The sequence below is a fragment of the Halichoerus grypus genome, chromosome 7 (genome assembly GCF_964656455.1).
Source record: "Halichoerus grypus chromosome 7, mHalGry1.hap1.1, whole genome shotgun sequence".
NCBI classification, from domain to species: Eukaryota; Metazoa; Chordata; class Mammalia; order Carnivora; family Phocidae; genus Halichoerus; species Halichoerus grypus.
In genome coordinates, this window is record NC_135718.1 from 3,141,350 (window position 1) to 3,156,970 (window position 15,621).

General features: G+C 53.9%; 1 protein-coding gene across 1 annotated transcript in view; it reads right to left on the reverse strand.

Annotated features, from left to right (window-relative positions):
* Positions 1-259: 259 nt before the first annotated feature.
* Positions 260-15,621, reverse strand: part of MGMT (O-6-methylguanine-DNA methyltransferase) — a 295,849-nt gene continuing 280,487 nt past the window's right edge. The window contains exons 4-5 of the mRNA XM_036120719.2: positions 9,268-9,407; positions 260-1,672 (exon numbers count right to left, since the gene is read on the reverse strand). Coding sequence (XP_035976612.2) covers positions 1,463-1,672; positions 9,268-9,407 — 350 coding nt within the window. The 3' untranslated portion in view covers positions 260-1,462. The remainder of the gene's footprint in view (positions 1,673-9,267; positions 9,408-15,621) is intronic.

The following is a 15,621-nucleotide window of genomic DNA, read 5'->3' on the forward strand; positions in this document are numbered from 1 at the left end:
CAATGCCAAGTGTGCCCCAGATCCACACTCGTCTTCCCAACACGTCAGAAACCCAGGAACGAGCCCCTCTGCTCTCCCATGGCGATGCCAAGAGACCGTGCTTACAGTTCTCGAAGCTTGCCGACAGGCTCAATGCAGCACGGCGGCTCAGGGGTCTGTCCAGAAGTCAGACCTCTACGCAGCTCACCGTGGGAGCAGGACGGCATGCTCCAAGACAGAAGCACGGAGAAGGAGCGAAATCAGAAGATAATGCAGTAATGGTCATAGCACTTTATTTTTGAGGGGGAAAATGCAGAATTTTGTTGGTGTGATAAAAGGACATATTAAATCGCAAACTGGTGAGAAAAGCTAGAAGTCTGTTTACGTTAGGTACTTGTTCTTTTATAGGTGTTAACATGAAATATAAAATACACCCAAACCGTGCCCATCACAGGCTGTGTATCTGCCCCGGCGTTCAGTGACATGTACAAACCACCTGAGCTTCGCGACTGTGGTTTCCATCGTCACAGGAACCCCTGACAAAAATACAGCTTTCTACTGCACAGTGGGGTGCAGTTTATTTTCTCCATAGATCATAGGCTCTATTTTATTTATCCGCATGCATAGCTACAAGTTCCCCTTATGCTTTTCAGGTAGAGTTAATTATAAAGCTAACATGACAACAGGATAATGAAGTGTCAGACCGACGTCCGTGGTGGATGCTGGAAATACTCTGGACTGCCCCCGGGGACAGGAGCTGACCCACCTTCTTGTGTGACCTCTGGCTTCCAGGCTCGGTCTTGGGGTGCCGGGGAGGAGAGGTCGGCAAGCCTTGTCACCTTCTGTTCAGGGCACATGAAGGTCAACGGTGTCGGGAGAGGGCCGGGGCCCGAGGCAAGACCCCCATAAAGGAGCCATTGCGACCGAACCCACCTCAAAGAGCTATTTGTTTTCCCAACTCACTCTGGCGGGTGGTTCTTTTCTATGCGGCCGACACAACGCAAAATGGACGCTTCCTGCACTAGCTTTTCTGGTGGTAAGAAAAGCAAAGCTGGAAAACCTCCGTGAGCACCATTTCCAGGCAGCCCTTCGCCTTCAGGGAAGGTGTGAGTGGAAAACACCGGCCGGCAGCCTCAACGGCTGAGAGGACAGGGAGCCGGGGCGCGGGCCGGGGCGCCAGCTTCTCAGGGACACACGCGGCCGCGGACTGCGACAGGCCTGTGCGGGGGCCGGGGTGCGATGTGCCCGCCTTCCAGGACAGTGGCTCCCCTGGCCCGACAGACGTTCGAGACAGAAGAGCAGGGTGAGGATACACACTCACTACGAACAAGGGCCGGTCTTCCGAACTCGCTCTGCTGTGAAATGTAAAAACGAGAGAGAACACACACGCCACATCCCTCAGGACACGTCCAGCTCTTTTAATATAGCGGCGCCACCACATTGCCATTTCCAGCCTCGCTCACACGCTGACTCCTGCACGTACTCAATCCCGGCCAGCCGGCTGGGGGCTGGAGGGGCCGCCCCGCGCCCCGCGCCTGGTTCCAGCCGGATGGGCCCCCCCTGGGTAGGTCGGCTTCTCCGCCAGGCGGCCTTCGTGGGCCAGCAGCCACTCCTTTGTGGCCAGTCCTCCGGAGTAGTTGCCCACGGCTCCGCTACTGCAGACCACTCGGTGGCACGGGATGAGGATGGGCACCTGGAAAACAGGAAGCCACCCACCATCAGTCGGGGCGCCGGGCCAGCGAGGTCTCTTGCGTCACGAACAAGGCCCCTGACCACCACGGACCTAGAGGGGCTCAGCCACGTGCAGGCCCCCAGCTGGCCGTCTCAGCCCTGCGCACCCCTTGGGTCTCTGAGGGTCTCAGTCTGGCCCAAGGAGCGACACAATGCCCCGAGGCAAATGTACGGCATATTCCAGAGAATCCCCTTACACTAGGATCTGGGAGAAAACTGCCTCTGGTAAGAAATTGATAATGGATGCTTACCGAGTTCAAAATTACATTTCCAAGTTATGGGATGGGATGCAAAATTGTCAAACATCTTGAGAAGTGACAGGAACGTTCAGGGAAGACCGCACTCAAACAAGGCATTGGCAAACGGGCTGCCAGCTGCTACAGTCCCCGTGTTTTTATAAATAAAGTTTTATTGGAACACAGCCATATTGTCTGTGGCTGCTTTGAAAGTCTAAACTATTTACCATCAGGCCCTTTATAGGAAAGGTTTGCTGACCCTGCTTCATGGGATGTCAGTCCCGGGATACCTGGCAAGTCGGAGAAGCTCTAGTCCTCACCTGTTCTCACCTGAGTGGCCACTGCTGCAGCCACCCCACCCCTGGATACCACCCACCTCCACAATCCCTCAGGACTCCAGACCCAGGGCCACACTCGTCCTCACCCCTCCACCCATCTCAAATAGCCTCTCACTTCTGGAGATAAACCAGGTGGTTAGGTGCTTGCCTTAGCCAGCAGAATGGCTTCACTAAAAGCAAGGTCACCTTACGAAGAAAACAAACCCAAACATAATCCTACAAAGAGAAGCCAACTGATGGTTAAAAGAACCCACTGCCGGGACCAGGGACAGCTGTGCATCACCAGGAAAGAGGTGCAGGCGGGGCTCTGTGCACCTCAGGCCTCCGCCAAACCCCACCAGTCCAACTTACTGGCAGCTCAGCACGTTGCTGTCCCCGGGAAGCACGGTCCGGCCCGAAGCCCCAAAGGAGGAGGGCCCAAATTGCAGGCAGGTCTCCCTAGCAGACACTGAATGCCCCACGGACAACAGGACCCTCTCCCAGTGCCCAGCAAGTTATTCTGCCCTTGCCTGGAGCCGCCACAGTGCAGACCTGTGGGTGTCTCATACTCCACATCTAAGACTGGATGCCCGGGCTCACAGGTGCTGGATTCCAGTGGGGGTCACGGTCACATGAGTGGGACATGATTCCCACAGCCACACACAGGCCAACAACCCCACCTAACACACTCCTGGGAGCCAATCCTGCCAGGGGAGGAGACCTCTGTTCTCTCCAGAGGTGGGAGGCTCCTTTGCAGCAGCTGCCCCCAGGGGAATGCCTCGGTCCTCCTCCCATGGCCTGGGCTCTACAGACAGGCGCTCCAAGGATACCCACTGGCAGACCTGCTCAGTGTCTGTTCTCAGGATGGAGTCCACTGTGGAGAGTGGGCACAGTGAGCCTTGCCCTTGCTTTTGATTTCCACATGGCAGGACACCTACTGTCAGGAGGGACATGCCTGGCCTTGTCCACCCCCCATGGGGAGGAAGACTCACTGACCAGCCATCCTGGGAGGAAGGGATGAGAATGCCCAGCTCAGCACCCTGAGAGGTCCTGCGGGGGGGGGGGGGCCTGTCTGCCCCACAGCACAGATGTAGTCAGCAGGACCTGCCCCTGCTAGGGCTGGTACCAGCACAGGGGGGTCTAATTCCAGGCCAATTCCTGGGAAGCCCACCAGGGCCATACCACCTCTAGTTTAGCCTTTATCCTACTAAAGCTAATACCCGGATGTCCTTTATCCATTTCTTAGCTGGCCCAGAACACAGGAGGAAAGGAAAGGGATGGGAGGTACAGAGGGGAGAGGAGTGTGTCTTGGGCTGTGGAGCTCCCTCCGTGGGCAGCACACAGCACAGCAGGGACGGCCCCACGCCTGGGCCACTCAACAGAAGGGTGCACGTGGTGTTCCCACTGCAGGGGCTCTGGCAGATGAATGGTCATTTTGCTTAAAGATCCCAGCCAGCAGTTACTTAGAACCTGAGGGACTTCCGAGGACAGAAGGTACAGTGGATTCTCAGCAGAGTTCAAGCCTCTGAGGAAAGGGTCTGCCCAGGAGTCCCGGGTAAATCAGCCTTCATTCCGAAGTGGCTCCATCTCGACTGGGCTGAAGGGGCACAGGGGGTCAGTCACTGAAGGCCCAGGACGTGCTGGGTGACAGTTCTCAGCATCGTGCAGAGCACAGCTCCACAAGAACGGAACTGCCAGTGAGCACCAACTGCAGGAGCAGGCCCAGCTCCGGAGACTGAGCTGGGGCAGGAAGAAGGGCACAGCTCCTCAGCAGACCCCACCCTGGGACACAGGATGTACCAGGGACCACTCGGCGTCCGGCCCCCGTCCTGCCCCTCTGGGTGCACTCACATAAGGCTGCCGTGCCCCCAGGGTCCTGTGAAGAAAACGGCCACTCCCGCAGGGGCCCAGAGGGTGAGGGCTTCTTGGTCTCCCTCGACTGGGTCTGCAGCTCAACAGAAAGAAGATCGCATCACCCACCCCCAAGCTCCACCTCCAAAGACCTGAGCTGGACAAAGCGACCAGTCGCCAGTTGGGTGAGTTTCTAGAAGAGTGGCTGAGCACACATACCTGGAGGCTCTTCTCGTGGTATCTGGCCGTCCTCTGGCCATCGTCTGTCTCAGCTCGCCACACAAACCACCCACCTGCCTGGCGTGTGCCCTCAGTGGGCCCCGAGCTGCACCTGTCCCTGGGCAGATGTCATGGTCCCCAGTCCCGTCCCAGATGCAGCACTCAACAGGGCCCTGGGGATAGCACGCTCTGCGGCTGGTGTGGTCCAGCACGCGTCCCTGACAAGCCGCAGGCCAGGCATGATCAGCCTCGGGGCACATTCCATTGCTTGCCCAAGTCCACACGGCAATGTAGGGGCAAAGAGGGGATTCCAGCTCAGCGGAGGAAGGACCCGGTGCCCACACTTCTCGCCGTGACACCGGCTGCCCGAGGCAGATCGCTGGGCACGGCCTGGGGTGCTGGCCAGCCCTGCAGGTCATCTGGCTTCGGTGGTGGGAACCTGACTTCTCCCACATCACACACGTCCCGATTCTGACCAGAAGTTTGGGTTGCCATGGGAACGCATGCAGTCTCAGGGTGGTCTGAGGATGAGCAGCGGGGTCGGGGGGGTTGGGGGGGGAGACGTGGCTTCCTCCCAGCACCACTTCACGGACTGAGAGCGACACCACTACCCGGCCCCGCAAGCAGCTTGCAATCCCCATCATGTTGGAAGGAGAAGCCGACAATTTTCAGGATGGAATATTGACTCTGATTGAGGGTTTTGATGCAAAACAAGAGTCACATTAGTAACTGCTCTGAGGACATGATCAGATAATACACAACTTAAGCTTTGACTGATGAAGAGAGAGAGATTTAATTCAAGTTAGGCTCCCAAACATTTAGGCACCAATTCAATTTTCCTACCTAAGAGCAGACTTCACGAGTGTGCTTTGATTTTGCTGCCCTGCTCCCCGAGCTGTGGAATTACAAAAGGCGGCCCAGGAACTCTCCAGCCCTGCGTGTCACGCGGACCACAGCACGGTGGTCGCGGAATGACGGGGATGCTGACCGCCCCGGCCAGGCTTCACCTTGTGCACGCAGCGATGGGGAGCAGGGACTCACCGAAGACGTGCTGTTTTTGTTACTAGAAACGGGGAACACGGCTTCTGTTTGTGTTAATTTTGGTGGCAGATTCAGACTACTAAAATAACGAAAGCTGCCAAAATTTATTGGAGCCCTAAGGACATTTCAAAGGATCTGTACCCTCTTATACCCTCTCCTTTAAAGCCCCATGCTGCATAAAATGTAATTTTTATCAATAACCAAGCAGCTCATAATATCACAGCTGCATTGAAATCTTCATGCTGTGAAATCTAATTCATCCAATACGTGAATCCATCACTTACACAGACCCTTTCTCAAATGCTATAAAACTTCCAAACCCATAGATTTGTCTCCAACAAAAATAACACGAAGGGGCCTTTCAATCAATAACGGAATCCCTCTGATTCTGGAGCTGGCTGAATATTTTTCCCAACTTCGCCTTTGTTCTCGTGGTAGTAGCCCACAAGGGAGAGAGCTTGTTTTCACTCGCGGCCTCATCAATACCTAAATCCTGGTGAGCAAGTGACATGGAGAAGCTGTAATCAATAGTTCCCTGTGCGTTTTTTTCTTCTGGTCAAATGGTTCAGCCCCACTGACAGCCCTGACACTTAGAACATGATGCTAAATCTTTATCAACAGCCATCTGGGTGACTGGCAGAACAAGACTCGGGGGGTCATTAACGCTCATGGCAATCTGTGAATAAACTAACTCCTCAGGAATGCGTTTGTTTAGAAAAAAGTGGGGAAACTCTCTGTGCAATGTATCGATTGCCTTTGAACTGCATTTAGCACATTCCGTCTGAGGAGGAGGGAAGGGTGCTTTTGTGGGGGGCGCCCATGAGGCGTCTTCCGTCTGATCTACCAGGAAACGGACCCTCCTCCGTGGTGGGTGGGAGCGCGCACCTTCCGGAAGGCTGCCAAACCGGCTCACCTGGGCGCTATAGCGAGTTCTTTGTGGAAAAGTTGGAAAAATCACGTGCTGAGGATGGGACCAGACCCCCGCACAGCGACAGCCATCCCCTCCTCTGGTGGGGAAGAGAACCCCGCACCCACGGGAAATGCTGTAAAGTGAATCAGCACATGCTCGTGTTCACTGCAAGCCACCTAAGGAATTAATCCACAACCCGCTTCGTGGTGCTTTGCCACATTCCAAACCCATTTTTCACTCTCCTTCCTGAAATGCACAATTGCTCTATTCAGCCCGAACAGAGAGAGATTATCAACGAGTGCGTCTCCACGATGCTCGGTCGGCGCTGGAGCGCGGCGTGGGCTGTGCGGCCGGGCCTCCTGCTGCCAGCGCCGAGGAAAGGGGGCACCCACGTGGGACGGCCACGTCGGTCGTGGTCCAGGCCCCGGCCAGGGCCCCCTTCTCCTCCAGGTTCCTGGGTCGCCTCTTGGATGCTCCGCGGTCCATACCAAGGAGGTGTTAAATCAACTTTAAGGGAGCCCCTGGGGGTCTGCGGGGCTCCCCGGGAGGCCGAGCTGCAGCTCGGAAGGCGCCTGCAGCCGCCAGCGCCCCTGCCACCACCTCAGGCCGAGGGGTCCGGACGAGTTGTGTGCAGCGCCCAGCGACAGAGAGACCCCCGGACGGGCCCCGAGGGCTCGCCTCCAGCCTGGCGGCTGTGGGCACAGGAGGGCGCCGGGAAGCGGGGCCGGGAGCCTGCCCGGTCCTCCCGCCTGGTGTCCTCACGGCCCTTCTCCACTTGGGCACGAGACAGGGATGTCAATACGTGGACTTTACGGACATTAGAGTTTTAAGCCTTGTGAGATCCGATTTTATAAATTTCCGTGACTGGGGCCATATTTGAACAGAGACATTCATAGAGATTAATAGCAGGAGGAGAGAGTCGTGCTGGTTGCTGAACAATAAATGTTTCTGAATATTGCCACGAGCGTGATCGCTGAACAGTGACGGCGTCTCCACGGCACAGAGTGAAGAACTGTTGTCAGCACGCGAGGCAGGTGATGGGCCACCGCCGTCCGTGCGCCCCCGGCAGCGCGTGTTTGCAGAGCACCAAACGGGAGGTGTGCCCCCACGCGGGGGGGCGGGGAGGGGCACCAGTGGGAACCGAATCTCACCTCCGGGAGCGAGCAGAGTGAGCCACTCTCCACAAAGGGCACGAGGAGTAGACACTTGGCCTGCAGGAGGGACGAAGATCTGGGACCGAGGGAGAATTTGCCCCGGACACGGCGACCGCGGGACGCAGATGGCCAGGCAGAGCCCTGTTAGCCGCTAGCGCGCTTCTCACAGGCGTGACATGCAGCCGCGTCCCGCAGCGTCCCAGCTGTCGTTCTATCCCGGGCGAAGGTGCTCAACACCTGGGAGAAGATGAGGGCCCTCCCAAGGAACGCAGCGGTTCACACTTCAGCGGGAAACGTAAAAAAATCACTCTAGGATCTGATTCAGAATCACGCCGCATGCACGGCAAGCCCTGTGCCCTTAGCGTGTGGAGGGGACTACTCGGAGGACACGGCGGGCCACAGTGCGCTGAAAACAGAACTGCTGTGAAACAGAACAGTGGCCGGGCTCACGAGCCACCGTCACCGAGGACTCGGGGCGCAGAGAGGCGTGGGGTGGGCAGGACCGGTTGTCCGTATCACACACTGCTCCCGACTGTCTGGGGTATCGATACGGCAGAGAACTCTCCAGATTAGACGGACAAGACATGAGATCCACTACGCACCTGCAGGGGTCGCTTCTTAGACAAAAACAAGGCAGTCTTGTAAACACTGGGGCTCTGCCCTCAGGCAGCCGGGACCAAGCAGCATCTGGTGGGGGGGCACGATCGCTGCCTCTCCCCGGTGAACAGGGATGAAAACATACAGCAAAGCTACAGCAATTTTAAAAAAAGTGAGGTCTATCTGATCTAGTAATTTCCTATCCCAGGATGTGATGGTTCTATTTCCTCCTCCTGATAGGATGGCACGCTTCCATCACATCAGAGACTCTCCCACGGCTCCAGGGGAAATCGTTACGGAGGCGCTAGCAGCCCCGGCCGGGCACTGGCAGGGCTAACAGCAATAGGAATATTCTGGGTCTCACTCGGTTGTGCGGGGTCCCCCAGTGAACCTGGCTGCTCTGTGGACGGGGCTTCTTGTCCCTTCTGTGTCCCAGCTGGGACCCCCATGCCACGGCCTCTTCCCCCACTCACATGGACGTGCTGAGACAGGACGGCCTGCCGTCCAGGCGTAGGTGTGTCCTCTGTCCTCCTGGGGACTACAGGCACGCGGCCACCCCACACAGGCCCTTCCTCTGGAGAGTCAGGCTTTGCCTCGAGTGAATCTCCCTTTCAGCAAAATCCGGCCACAGATGCACAGGAGGGACAAGGACACAAAAGGGCTTGGAGACGGAGCCACCCCCGGGAAGACATGCCCAAATGCGGCGAATCACCCGGGTTCCCAAGGCGCAGGCCCTGCTGTCAGGTCTCCAGCCCCCCTGGGGGTCAGGCGCCCCGGGAGCTGTCTCCTGAACGACGCTCCACACCGTCAGCCTGTCTGTCCTGTTTCCGGCTGTAGGCCTGGCCCCTAGACGCATGTCTGCACCCGCGAGGAAGCCTGTGCACCCGGTTACTGGACGAACGAATGTCCACTCGACACTTCCTCCAGGCTTTGTCCTCCTTGGTGCTGCCTCTGACAAGGGGCTCCTGTGGTTCCAACATGCATGCGGGGGGTGCTTTTGTGCGAAAACTTCCTGATCACCCTCACCAAAGACGGGGGGCAGGGGCACAGACCTACCAGTGACCCCCAAGCCTCTTTGGTTGGGGGGGCCATCACAAGCCCTTCCTCTCCTTCCCACCCAGCGTGGCTCCGGCTGCCTGGGGGACACGCTTACCTCACGCGGCCCCTGAGCGCAGCGCCCAGGCCCACCCACCAACTGCGGCCAAGCTGACATCATGCTGACCGCAACTTACGGGATTGCTCCTCATCGCTCCGCCCACTGCCTGCGCTGCTCTGGGGTTGCCTGCCAGGGCTGCGAGTTGCTGGTACGAAACCGTGTCTCCAAATTTCACAGCCTCCAGCAGCTTCCACAACACCTGTGCGGTGAATGAATCTGAAAGGCAGAACACAGAATGACGTTATGTGGACAAAGGGCTCCCACAGGTCTGATGTAAAGAGCTGCCAGTCCTGAAACAGAAAACACACCACAGAAACAGAGGTGTTACCCTCAATTAAAGCACGGCCTTCATGCATGGTCCCATCGGCATGTCCCCGGCACTGCGCGGGCTGGCCCCTTTGCGGGCACCCCACAGCTGTGCACCCAGAGCTGCAACTTCCTCCCATCTTCCCCCGGTTCCACGTGGGACCGTGTGATGCTCTCTCTTCCAGGACCTGCGTGGGCCGATTCACAAGCAGCTCAATTACTAAGCACAGAAGGCCCTGCTTGCCTACTGACTTCAGAACCTTTTACGCCACTGGTTAATGTCCAACTTCAGCTGGGACACAGAAGGGACAAGAAGCCCCGGGCTGGGCTATGACTTAATGCTAGCTGCCCACATCCAGCAGCGATCAGGCTCAGAATGCCAAACACCACGGTCCACGGGGCTGGTGGTGACCTTGGCTACAGGCATCTGTAATGAACAGGGCAGCAAAAATAAAATAACTTTATTCCCATTTTAATTGACTAACCACATCAAATTGCATTTGCTCTTCATCCCGCTGCAGGAATGAACAGGCGAATGCACAAGGACGTTCTCTCCCTCAGCCTCCAGGTTTTAGAGCAGCTTCCCAGGCTGTGAAGGAGGCTGGTGTGAATTGATACCTATTGTCTTTCCAACGGGAACACAGGGTCCAGGAGCACTGGACAGGGAGCGGCATCCCCCACGGTGGGGGCACCGAGCCCTCCGGGGGCGGGAGTTCTCGGTGGCGACAACAAAGGGAAGGCTTCCACGAGCAGCGGCGGCGTGCCGGAGTGCGTCCGTAACGGGACTAATTACACTCGGTGCCAAGCCGGCAAAGTGCGATTTGGTTCTTAAAGGAAACACACCCTTACATGCGTGTTAAATAATAAAAATCACTTCTTAACTGAACGGAATGATAATCACTTCACTGGAAAAAAAAAATCTGTTTAGTCTTTATTATAACATTAAGCAAATTAAACATCAGCATAATCCAGGTGATACTAGAACAGGGTCATCAAAGAAATTAACTTTGTTGTTCATTAATTTACATGGATTAGTAGAGGGCAAAAAGATAGCAAATGTGCTCTAGTTTTTTATGATATAATTTCAAACTGTACACCATTTGTGGCAGGAGGGTGACTTTGGGGTTAATCAGACTGATTTGTCCTTTTAATTGCTTTCTATTCAAAGAAAATTCATTAGATAATGTTCTCTTCAAAATTCATGAATCAATTTAACTGAAGAAACCACATTAACAGCTTTGGGTTCATTAGCACATGCAGTTGTGTTACTGGGTGATTGCTCGGAGGGTTTCCTTAGGCAAACACACTCTGTTTACTGTGATTTCTTCAGAACAGGTTTTGGAATCAAACTGTTCATCATTATCATTGTTGCTGTTGTTGTTACGCCTCACTTAAAAACAAACAAAAACACAAAAACACAAAAAGAAGAACAAAAAAAGAGAAGCCCGGCTGGCGGCCTGGTGATGACGTGGGGAGGAAGCGATTTCGGGGCGTCGGTCTTAGACAAGCAGCCAGGAGGGAGACCATGCCCGGCGCAGAGGCCCGTCGCCTGCCTTCCTGGGAGAGCGCGAAGTCGTCCGTGTTTGTTCTCTGGGACGCCGCCAGGATTTCCAGGAGAAGAGCCGGGAACTGCACCGGACCTGGAGGACTAGGGTGAGAGGTGTCTGCGTGAGCCCCCCTGAGGCAGATGCTCCCGCGCCAGCCCCGACCTGCACCGGGAGCCCGGGCCACGCCACCAGCGCCTCCCTTCCCAGACATCAACGTGTCGTATAATAAAACATTCGTGTGTCTGTGTATGAGCACGGAGTTTATCAAACATTTGCAGCTTCGCTGTCAATTTTTCATGGGAAATAATTTCTCACCTTGTACATACCATGCAACGTATTAGGAAAAATAGCTTCAAGAACGCAATATTTAGCACTCAAGCACATCGTTTTATAAATGTATCTGAAAACTCAATTTCACCCTGTAGGGAGCAAATGCATTAATTAGTTTGAGCAGCTCTCAGCGACAGTGCCTTTAACCCTAACCTGTGCAAAATCAGAGGATGAAACTGCTCTCCTTTTGAGGAGGGGCTGGTACTTTCAGTTGTTAAAGATCATTCTAAAACGTAGTAAAAGCTGCTCATAAAAATTAACATACGTGGATGTGGAAAATAGATTTCCTGGAGGTTGAGGTGTCCACATAAGTCCGTAGCCCTGGACCAGCATTTCAGATGGCCCAAAGGGCAGCCATCAGATGATGAGGCTTCTCTCTCCCATTTACGGCCTTCCCCAGGGAGTGACCCCAGAGCCGTGTGGAGCGGCCTCTGCCCGCCACATTCACCCTCTCCTCCTCCTCCCCATCCTTTCTCCTGCCTCTCCTGGCCTCCCAGGATGGCCAGCTGGGCCGTGTCATGTGGTGGGGCCAAGGTCGGCCCTGCTGGAGGCCGAGTGGCTGCTCAGAGCTCCCTTACCTTAAGGACATAGCCATTTTCATTTCCGTGTGGTGGCCACTTGCACGTGCCCACCATGAACACCCAACCCGACCAAGACTGCTTTCTACTCCCTCTCTAGGTGGACTGTAGTTCATCAGCCACCCAGGGGCTGATGAGGTGGTTTTCCAACACTGGCCATGGAGGACGTCATTCTACGTCGTGGACACCGGGGTTTTATGTGAGCTCTTCTCACGCCACTTGTGGGAGTCGAGATCGGGGAGCCTTCTCTGGTGCACCCAGACTGACTCAGCCAAGTGTGGCTCTGATAAGGGTGCCAAAATAGGTAGGCAGATACCAACTCCACACTGTGGCTGGGACGGACTGACCAGGGGCCAGGGTCTTCCTTCCCCTGGGCCTCTGCCTCCTCCCTGGTGACAAACACCGTCATGAGAGCTCCAGGGACAGACATGTCCTGCACCCCATGGCACACTGCCAAGCTTGAGCACAGCTGGTTAGCGGCAGGGCTGGGCCCAGAGACCGGTTCTCTTTAAAACCAAGGCTGAGACTCAGCTACCTCTTCTCCAGTGAGGGAGAGCACCAGGCTTTCGAATTCTTGGGGGCAGAATCATTCTTTCAAGGTGACCTTTGTTGTAGGGTGCAGTTTCTGCCAGAGGGTCGTCTTTCAGCTGCCCTGGGGCTTCGGGGCTTTGCACCACCGGGCTACAGCCAGGAGGCACATGCAGGTGCACACGCACAGGTGTGCCTGGCGCCCACACAAGGCTGGCTGCCCCCTGGGCCCTGCCAGCAGAGCGTCGCAGTAGCTCTCCTGGGGCTGGGCAGGGCGCTGCCTGCAAGGGTCTGTGAAATCGATTTGCCACGTCTCTGTGGGCAGAGAGTGGAGCCCAAGCTCCTGCAGGATTCCCTTGCCGTGGCATCCAATGGCCGGGTATCCATGGCACAAACCATAACTATCTGATAAGTTTTCAAGTTTCTAAGGGCTTTTCACTTCCAGGACGTGCCTTCTGTTGCCCCTGGCATAGAGGGAGTGCCCAGGCTGGCCCCTAGAGTCCCAGACAACCTGGGGGTGTGAAGCCAGTTCTCTGACCCAGGGGATCTAGGGAGAGTTTTGATAAGATGCATCTGAAGCACAAACAGAGCTGACGTGACCTGATGCTGCCTGGCCACTTGCAAAGCCAGGACCGACAGCCCAGGAACGAGCCTGGGAGGGAGCACAGGAGAATGAGAGGGAACAGGGAGCATGTCCACCAGGTTTTCTGTGGGTGGCCTTTCCAGAATCTGGGCAGAATGCAGAGGGCTGTGGAAAGTAAACAGGAGCAGGCAGACTGGGGAAGAGGACAGGAATCTGAGGAAACACTGAAATGATGCCTGAGTGTACCATCTCACCTGTGTTCTGCCCAGCCCAGACTTACTGCGGCCTGAACCCCGAAGGAGCCGCCGGTGCACACAGAGCACCCAGGAGCTCTCATCCACCTTGAGGAGGGAGAAGGGTGTCCCGATGCTCAGAGTGGAGGAATCGCCCACTTTCTGGTATTATCTCTGAACTCTTGCACCACAGCCCCCAAGCAATCCTGAGGCTTATGGTCCTTTCTGCTGGGAGGAGCTGGGGCCCCACAGGTGGGCAGGCCCCTACTGCTTTTCTCCTTTGTCTTCTCAGTGCTCAGCTCCATATGGAGGTGCAGTCCTAGGAAGTGTGTGGCAGAGTGGGGTAAGTAAGGTCAAATCACGACTGGGGACCAAACGGGATCTCTGAGAGCTAGAAAATAGCAGGAAGACTGTGGACAGGGAGGAGCTTGGGAAAGCACACTGATAAGTTGTTTGTAAATCCCTGGCCTCAGCCCTGACCTGTGCACGTGTGGATCTGACCCTGAATCAAAGACTTGGAGAACTGAGGGAAGGGTCCAGACTGGCCACTGACGGACTCACAGGTCGGCAGACTTAAAAAGGACGTGGACACGGAAACCACAACCTGCAGAAGCCTGGTCAGAACTCAGGAGCCGAATCCATCCTCCAGGCTGAGCGCCTCCTCAGCAAAAGTAGTGCTGCTATACACTGGACTCCCACGAGACTCAGCCCATGATAGTCAAAGTGATCAGGATACAATCCAAAATGACTTCGCAAACAGAGCAAAGAATCAGAAAAACCTCCACTCGTCTTAGGAAAGATAATCAACAAACATCAAGGCCGAGATGACACAGGAGTTGGAACCAACTGACAACATTTTCTCCCTCGTGTTTTGAGGATTAACTGACAAATACAATTGTAAGATATTGAAAGTGCATGATGTGATAATTTCACATACATTGTCTGATAACGTTAAAGGATCTATAGTAAAAATGCTGCAAGAAGGGAAAATACCCTTGAAACAAATGAGAAGATGCAAAGTTTCAAAGAAATACAAGTTAAGAATCAAATGGAAATTTAGTTCAGAAAAATAGGAAATGTAAAAACTGCATGGTCTCAATAGCAGAATGGAGATGCCAGAGGAAAGAGTCAATGAACTGAAGTCAACAGAAGTTATCCGATCTGAAAAACAGAGAAAAACATGTTAAAAGCAAACAACAAAAACCCAGAAAGTACCTTGGGGACATGTAGGACAAAGCCAAAGGTTTAATAATCGTGTTATTGGAGTTCCACAAGAAAAGGAACAAGAGTATAGTGTACAAAACAATTTGAAACCAATTATAGCTAGAACTTTTCCAATCTGGCAGAAGATATACAAGGATAGCTTTAAGAAGCCTAGTAAACCACAAACAGGACACACCCAGAGAAATCTACTCCCAGACATATCCTGATGAAGCTGGTGAAATCTAAAGACAAAAAAAAAAATCTCAAAACCAACCAGAAAAATGTTATTAATAGAGGAACATGGATTTGAATGACTGTAGAATTCTCATCAGAACCACGGAGGTCAGAAGGAGGTAAAATAGCAATTTTAAAGTGCTGAAAGAAACTCAGAATTCTATATCCAGTTAAAAAAAAACACACAAAAAACTCTTCATGGGGCGCCTGGGTGACTCAGTCAGTTAAGCGTCTGCCTTCAGCTCAGGTCATGATCCTGGGGTCCTGGGATTGAGTCCTGCATTGGGCTCTCTGCTTGGCGGGGAGCCTGCTTCTCCCTCTACCCCTCCCCCTGCTTGTGCTCTCTTGCATCCTCTCAAATAAAAAAATGAAATCTTAAAAAACACCACCAAAATTCGGAAGGGAAATTGTTTAAAAAAAAAAAACAAAACACCAAAAATTCTTCAGAAATAAGGCTAAAATAAAGACATGTTCAGATAGAAACAAAGATCACACACTGCCAGCGGACAGGAGCTAGAATTGCTGAAGGAAGCTCCTTAGCAAGAAGGGACGTGAGACTGGAGGGGGCAGCAGTAAAGGCAGAACAAAAGCAATGGTAACTTTCTGGCTAAATATCACAGACTGTTCTTCTGTTGAGTTCTTTAAAATATATTTGATGATTGAAAGTAAAATCATTAACATTATAAGATTTTCAATGTATATAAGTGCAAAACATAAGACACTGTAACAAAAAACAAGAGAGCCCAAGGATCTGTATGTGGTAAGGTGGTCAATACAAATTCCAATTAGACTGTGAAAGGTAAGTATGTAAGTATTGTAATCCCTATAAACAGATAATAGAGTCAAAAACCTAACAGATAAACTAAAATGCTAAAAAAAAAACAAAAA